This window comes from Physeter macrocephalus, chromosome 9 (genome assembly GCF_002837175.3).
Source record: "Physeter macrocephalus isolate SW-GA chromosome 9, ASM283717v5, whole genome shotgun sequence".
Lineage (NCBI taxonomy): Eukaryota > Metazoa > Chordata > Mammalia > Artiodactyla > Physeteridae > Physeter > Physeter macrocephalus.
The window spans coordinates 86,714,299-86,722,524 of NC_041222.1; the positions used below are offsets into that span (position 1 = coordinate 86,714,299).

At 52.2% G+C, this 8,226-nt stretch overlaps 1 protein-coding gene across 4 annotated transcripts in view; it reads right to left on the reverse strand.

Annotated features, from left to right (window-relative positions):
• SEMA4D (semaphorin 4D) overlaps window positions 1-8,226 on the reverse strand; it is a 69,645-nt gene that overhangs the window by 14,769 nt on the left and 46,650 nt on the right. For 3 of the 4 annotated variants that reach the window (XM_055087302.1, XM_055087301.1, XM_055087303.1), the window contains 2 exons: window positions 5,498-5,560; window positions 1,971-2,069 (listed from right to left, as the gene is read on the reverse strand). In XM_055087302.1, coding sequence (XP_054943277.1) covers window positions 1,971-2,069; window positions 5,498-5,560 — 162 coding nt within the window. Of the gene's footprint in view, window positions 1-1,970; window positions 2,070-3,839; window positions 4,882-5,497; window positions 5,561-8,226 lie in introns of those variants that run through there. The other variant, XM_024130866.3, reaches the window with a different exon arrangement.

Sequence of the window (8,226 nt, forward strand, 5' to 3'; positions counted from 1 at the left end):
GGTTAGATGACATTAGAGAATTACTGTATGTCTCCTTAGATATAATGACAAACCCGGCATTATTGTAGGAAAATGTCATTATTCTGAGGCAGCATTTAGGGGTCACGGGTGTGCTCACACCTGTGCACACATACAGACGCTCCCAACCAGGCAATCTGTGTGGTTAGAACACGTGTGTGTGATCAACTTTTCTGTCAGCTTGAAATTTTTTTTTTAATATTGGGAAAAAATATAGGTCTAGATTTAAATGAAACATATGATTCCCTAACCTCAGCCACTGACAAGCCTATGGAATTTAAGTTTAAATTCCATACCTTAAGCTTCTAACTAGAGTTTAGCCAGGAAATCCTTTCACGTGCAAAATGTTTCTAGTATGACTAATGCGACCTAAAGAAAAAGAGACTAAGTCTGTCTATGAGGACTGAAGATCTCAACAGCCAGACGCACCCCCTACCCCGATCTCAACCCGTCGCCCGAGTCTGTGGACACAGACGGCCTGGCAGACCCACCCTATGTATGGACCCCAGCCCGGGGGTCTGTGTGCGGACACAAGGTTTTCGAAGCAGGTCCTTACTTCGCCCATACTTTGTCCTGTCATGTACCTCCGGCTCAAGCTTGGAAAACATTTTTTTAATTCCAATGAATTTAGGGTTCTAGCAAACTAAGCTGTCCACTTTAGCATACTTCACACTTGACAGTTACTCACTAAATAGGGACAAACGCTAGAAAATGTGCTTCATTATTGACCCTCAAGTGCATTTAGAACACTCCTCCCTCTTTGTGGTTGTTATAAATGGCTCATCGGAGCATCTGAATAAAAAGAGCATCTCCCAGAGAGATGCTGCTCTCTAATCCGCTCTCTCCTTCCGGCTACCCGTCAGCAAGGGAATCAGGAGTGGTGGGAGGGCGGTGTAAGAGTCGGGGGCCCTCTCCAAAGGACCCTACTGACAACTGACGAGGCTCAGGGAGAGTCAAGGACCTGACGCAGGTGACGGAGAGATGGGTCCTGCTTCCATAAGCGCTCAGCAAACTGGCACTGGGTTGCCACTCCTCGGAGGGAAGAATTCCAGGACTGCCTATCAGTGGGCAACTTGTACCCCAACAGCCAACACTGAAAGCGGTGCCCCAAGACCAGAGCGGCAGACACCGTCCTAGCGAGCCCGGGCTGCCATGACGACCGCACACAGGGGTCGGGGCAGCCGCAACCACACGTGTTCCTGCCTCATGGTTCTGGGGGCTGGAAGTCCGAGACCAGGGTGCCAGCATGGCTGGTTCCCGGTGAGGAACCTCTTCCTGGCTTGCGGACAGCCACCTTCCTGCTGTGACCTCACATGACAGAGGGAGAGAGCGCTGGTGTCTCTTCCTCTTCTTATAAGGCCATCATCCTACCAGGACCCCGCCTTCATGACCTCCTTTAACCTTAATTACCTCTTCATGGGCTGCATCGCCAAAGACCATCACATTTGGAGAATCAGGGCTTCAACATATGGATTTTGGGGAGACACAAACATTTAGTCCGTAACATATATGAACCAAGAACAAGGGATCCAAGAGCAGAAGTCCTGAGTTTTCCACTTGACCGGGGCCCATGTCATAGCCAGGGCTCCCTCACAAAATACAAAACGTGACAGGGAGAAAGAGGCCAGATGCTGGATCAGGGCACATTGATGCTTCCTCTCTGTCAACACTGGCCTTCCCAGAAGCTCTCCTCACTGCCAGCTCTGCACGATGGGCCAGCGGTCCTGTAAGGCCTGCACCCAGTCATGCCCTCAATCGTGGTGGTTTACAGACAGGAAGGCTTAGAGGAGGCCGGTGAGTGGGCAGAGGCCTTCTGCGGAGCCATGGGCCACCCCCATCCCCACACAGCTGGCAGGAGAAAATCCTCCCAGACTGCAGAGCGGAGACCACCTGCCGCTGCCTCGAGCCCCACGCTGCTTTCACTGCTGACCAGGGGAACTACGCGGCCTTACCAGGTGGTCACAGGCTGGCTGGAACGCATTGGTCCCGCACACGTAAAGGGCACTGGCGCTGAGGGGCTGCAGCACTCGGATGTAGTTAAGGCATTCTGTCTACAAGGAAGAGAAACGCACGGGTCAGCCACCGTGCAGGTTCCACCGGATGCCCTCCATGATCCCACTGTCCAGCCTGCTCGCTTTGGAGCATGAACCAGCCGAGCACACGCCCGACAGCAGCTCCTCTCGGCTCACTGATGACCAAGCCGACTGTGAACTCACTGCCACCCTTCCCCCTCGGGCCTCAGGTGCCATCCATCTGCACAGGCCAGCCCTGCCCTGCCTGGCACGGTGGGCGCAGGCTTCCGGAGACCCGGCTCCACTCCTGCACAAACCTAAATCTGCAGCCGGCCAGAGTGCTTCTGTCTGCGCAGGGTCCGCAGGCCGCTGTCAAGTGCCAAAACAGATTTCACCTCAGTCACTGATTTATACTCAGCAAAGATGTTATCAGCCAAAAAGCAATGAAAGCTGACCTCAAACCTTACTGGACACCCGGCACAGGGAAACACGCATTCACTCTCACGGAACACACAAACCATCCATTGCGTCGGCAGGCCCGAGGGGGTGTGTGCTGTGCAGAGTTCCCTCCACCTTCCCTTTCTCTGGGGGACCCCACCCTCGACGCCCCAGTGTGCGCAACTGGAAACAGTGCTTCTCAGGAGAGGGGTGTGTCCGGCCCGTCTAGCTCAGGGGAGAGGCAGGACTAATGAGGGGCTCCGAGCCCGGCTCCACATCAGAAGGGCCCCGCAGGAAAACCAGATGCCACTGAAGAACCCACCCACTATTTTAGGCTGAAATGTACTTGGATTATATGTGCTAGCATCTGAAATTATCTCCACTCGGGAAAGGTTTTTTTTTTTTTTGCCGTGATTGTTTTGGTTGGAACTGGTTGGAAGTTTGGTTCCAACTGGTTGGAAGTAATTCATCGTCCCTGAAAGAACTGGGAGGGACCCTTGTCCGCTGTATGGCCTCCACGTGGGGCCGGCCAAAGTGCCTGTTCTAATTTAGCTCTAAGACAACTCCCTGCGACACCTGTTATTACATCGCAATGCCTGCATTTTCCCTCATTTCGAATTTAGTGACTTTGGTGAAAGTGTTTAGTACTTTGCTAAAAAAGTTTAGCCAAAACATTTTTTCTGTTTTTGTTTTTTTTTTTTAATTTTAATTGCTTTGAAATTAGCCAACAACTACTGAAATTGACTATAACTTAGCTGTCTTAACCGACTACCAAGGAAGACGGGGCGCTTATACTCCAAGACTCCGACATCGGCCCCGCACCACTTAGGGGCAGGGTGGCCCAAGTGGGTGGTAGCCATAACCCAGAGCTCTGGAGGGAGATGGATGGACACTCAGCCCAGCGCTTCCCGGATGGCCACCACACTGAGATGCCCAGTATCTCCTAGAGAAGGACCAGAATCTCAAGGCACAGATACTGCCAACAATCCAGAAATCCTACAGCAACCCCTCCAGGCCACTGGGGCTCAGGGAAGGCACGAACCCTGCACTGTACACCTTTAGGCCAGCAGGCACCAGCCATCATTTTCTGTAGTCAAAGTGTCAGGCCATTTGAATAAATTCAATTCAGATAAACTTTAAAGTAATTTCCTAAAGCCCGGTATGTTTGGCACTTGCACTGAGAGCCCCAGGCTCACCACTTGGGAACAGGGAGGTAACCTGCAGGATGAGTCGCGATGATGTGAGCAAGCCTGGCGGCATCCTGAGGGTGGGGCAACCTGTCTGGGCTGCACCACAGAGGTCGGGGAGTTCGGGAGAGTCAAACAAGTAAGACAGGCCTGGGTGGGCTCTGAAGCTTGCAAAAGAAATTACCTGTTTTGATTTCCCCTTTTCCGCGCATTTTGCTTTTTTATCTTCCGAGACCTTCCAATACGCCTGTGAGGAAAAAGGAGAGTGCATTTCAGTGCATGTTCCCCCTTTAGAAGGAGATACTGGTATAGAAAACATACAGTTTACAAAGCGCATGGTGGTGTTTAGAGCACAGGTATTTCCCGAGACAGACTGCAAAGCGAGGCTCAGAGAGCAGACGCCGGGACCCGTGAGCAACGGGGCTTCGTGAAAGTTCTGTGATCCTCATGCTGCAGCCAGGGCGCCTGGAAGGCGGCTCCCAGATGACTGCTATTCACTGAAAAAAACTGCAAAAACTAAATGACTGAAAGTGGGGAGGGTTCAAGTGTTTATCAAAAAAATAAACTGCAGGCATTTTCTTTTCTTCTTTTTTTTGGTCGCACTGCGTGGCAGGCGGAATTTTAGTGCCCCGACTAGGGATCGAACCCATGGCCCCTGCAGTGGAAGTGCAGAATCCTAACCACTGCACTGCCAGGGAATTCCCTAAACTGCAGGCATTTTCAAACATCAAGTGGGTTTTCTCATCCCTTCAAAACTGATGCTTGAGTCTAGAAAAACGTCTTGACGTTTACTTCATCAGTGGAAGGGCAGGGTTATGATGCCTTACATTTTATGTGACGGTAGCCGGTGAGAGTGATGAAGCCACGGGGCTCCCTCAGGTCAGATGTCTTCCCGCTGAGATCTGCGCTCCTGCTTCTCCCACACCAGGTGGACAAGTCAGGCTGGCAGATGCCTCAGCCCCCCACTCTCCGGAGGACGGAGAGCAACAGCGCTGCATCCCAGAAGGCTCCCACGCCCCTGCCTCACTGTCCCCAAGATGCCCCGTCTGCCCGTGTGATATTCCAGGATTGATGCCAAAATATATTTCCTCCCAGAGAATCAAAGCTGGCCGTCGGGCACTCAGAGGTCAGGAAGCACACGGTGCTTCTCCATGGCAGTGAAGTGAATCCCCTAGCAAAGTGTTTTCAGAGAAATGGAAGTGTTAATTGGGACACATGAAAGCAGAACAAAGTCCCATTTCCAATAGCAACTTCCTTTAGAAATTAAAGTGTAGACAATTTCATGCCCCGCACCACTTAGGGGCAGGGTGGCCCAAGTGGGTGGTAGCCATAACCCAGAGCTCTGGAGGGAGATGGATGGACACTCAGCCCAGCGCTTCCCGGATGGCCACCACACTGAGATGCCCAGTATCTCCTAGAGAAGGACCAGAATCTCAAGGCACAGATACTGCCAACAATCCAGAAATCCTACAGCAACCCCTCCAGGCCACTGGGGCTCAGGGAAGGCACGAACCCTGCACTGTACACCTTTAGGCCAGCAGGCACCAGCCATCATTTTCTGTAGTCAAAGTGTCAGGCCATTTGAATAAATTCAATTCAGATAAACTTTAAAGTAATTTCCTAAAGCCCGGTATGTTTGGCACTTGCACTGAGAGCCCCAGGCTCACCACTTGGGAACAGGGAGGTAACCTGCAGGATGAGTCGCGATGATGTGAGCAAGCCTGGCGGCATCCTGAGGGTGGGGCAACCTGTCTGGGCTGCACCACAGAGGTCGGGGAGTTCGGGAGAGTCAAACAAGTAAGACAGGCCTGGGTGGGCTCTGAAGCTTGCAAAAGAAATTACCTGTTTTGATTTCCCCTTTTCCGCGCATTTTGCTTTTTTATCTTCCGAGACCTTCCAATACGCCTGTGAGGAAAAAGGAGAGTGCATTTCAGTGCATGTTCCCCCTTTAGAAGGAGATACTGGTATAGAAAACATACAGTTTACAAAGCGCATGGTGGTGTTTAGAGCACAGGTATTTCCCGAGACAGACTGCAAAGCGAGGCTCAGAGAGCAGACGCCGGGACCCGTGAGCAACGGGGCTTCGTGAAAGTTCTGTGATCCTCATGCTGCAGCCAGGGCGCCTGGAAGGCGGCTCCCAGATGACTGCTATTCACTGAAAAAAACTGCAAAAACTAAATGACTGAAAGTGGGGAGGGTTCAAGTGTTTATCAAAAAAATAAACTGCAGGCATTTTCTTTTCTTCTTTTTTTTGGTCGCACTGCGTGGCAGGCGGAATTTTAGTGCCCCGACTAGGGATCGAACCCATGGCCCCTGCAGTGGAAGTGCAGAATCCTAACCACTGCACTGCCAGGGAATTCCCTAAACTGCAGGCATTTTCAAACATCAAGTGGGTTTTCTCATCCCTTCAAAACTGATGCTTGAGTCTAGAAAAACGTCTTGACGTTTACTTCATCAGTGGAAGGGCAGGGTTATGATGCCTTACATTTTATGTGACGGTAGCCGGTGAGAGTGATGAAGCCACGGGGCTCCCTCAGGTCAGATGTCTTCCCGCTGAGATCTGCGCTCCTGCTTCTCCCACACCAGGTGGACAAGTCAGGCTGGCAGATGCCTCAGCCCCCCACTCTCCGGAGGACGGAGAGCAACAGCGCTGCATCCCAGAAGGCTCCCACGCCCCTGCCTCACTGTCCCCAAGATGCCCCGTCTGCCCGTGTGATATTCCAGGATTGATGCCAAAATATATTTCCTCCCAGAGAATCAAAGCTGGCCGTCGGGCACTCAGAGGTCAGGAAGCACACGGTGCTTCTCCATGGCAGTGAAGTGAATCCCCTAGCAAAGTGTTTTCAGAGAAATGGAAGTGTTAATCGGGACACATGAAAGCAGAACAAAGTCCCATTTCCAATAGCAACTTCCTTTAGAAATTACAGTGTAGACAATTTCATCATTATCTACAGGCAATGCATAAGCACAGGGGAACATGAACTCCGACAGGCCCTCGATCACGGCGTTTTCACTGAAGCTTGGCTACAGTCCTTTCACTTTTTTTTCCTCTTTTACGTCTACAGAGCCCAAAGCCTCTCGGTGACCCACAGTGATGGCATTAACAGAGCAACGGGGGCTCTGACTGAGCGCCTGCGGGTCTGCACAAGCACACGGTGGAAGCATGATGCTCCCAAGACGAGATCCCGAAAGGCAGTGTTAGCCCGAGTTGTTGCAAAGGAGAGCGCGGCTCCGAGGAAGGGGATCCAATGAACACAGCGAGTAGGGGCTGAGCAGGGCAGGCCCTTCGCAACCCTCTGCTCTAAGTGCCTGCTGTTTCAAACACTTTATTTCCACAGGGTAATGACCAGCATCTCGTTTACGTGAAACAGAAATTAAGTGCCTGACTCTGGAGACTAACACAAAATGAAACAAAAAAATAAGAGATCTGGGGCAGAAAAGGCACAAGGTGAGCATGGGCCGGCTTGATTCCAGGGAACCAGAAAATTACACCAACCACCAGGGTGGTGTCTAAGGATTCAGGAGCAGAGGAGAGGCTGCCAGAGGCCAGGAGGGGACAGTCCGAGCATTGGCTACAATGGCTTGAGGCACGTCCAACACGTTTAAATCCACGAGTCACGGTCATACTAAAAAACCAAAAAGAGTCCAAAAACCCACTGTCTCCCTTTGGGGAGAACTTACTCATTATTTGGAAAACTAGTAAATAAAGGCGAAGATTTCAAGCACCGACCCTGCCATGTCCAAAGGAACTGGCCTCGGGAGGTGTGAATAGCTGGCAACGGGCATTTCCCCGTCACAGACGATATTCCAGCTCACAGATGGAGAAGGAAAGGTAGAGGGGGGAGGTCCCATTCTGCAACCCTTGACGTGCTCCAGACCGCGACGGTCAAGGGCCAGGAGGAGGACGGCCGCCCGGGTGGAGGGTCCGGCCTCTCACAGGAGCCAGACTGAGGCTGGGGGGCCGGACAGGGCTGCGGGTGGCTCTCCCAGCAAGTAGACCCAGGGCGACTCCTAGGAACGGAGACTCGACGACGGAGAGAGTGCCTGGCCACACAGACGGCCTGAGTTCAACCCGATCGAACTGAATAGTCAAACATCATTTATGATAAGGAGTCCGTGAAATTTGAACACTATTTGATGAAATTAATTTGGGGGATGCAATAACGATATTTTGGTTATTTTGAAAAAAGGAGTCCCTTCCTTTAGGAGATGCTCAGGGAAACGTGCAGATTAAGAACATGGGTCTGGGGTTTGCAAAGCCTCCCGGAGGGAGCAGAGGAGGAGGTCATGGATGGGAGGACGGGGGTGAGCCCCCAGCCTGCAGGAGCCTCGATGGGTACGGGGTTCCTCATATCACTCCTCTGCTCCCGTGTGTGTCTGAGATTCTCCGTAATAAAATGTTCAAACATCCAAGACAAAAAGTGGGGGAGGGCTTCCCTGGTGGCGCAGTGGTTGCGCGTCCACCTGCCGATGCAGGGGAAACAGGTTCGCGCCCCGGTCTGGGAGGATCCCACATGCCGCGGAGCGGCTGGGCCCGTGAGCCATGGCCGCTGGGCCCGCGCGTCCGGAGC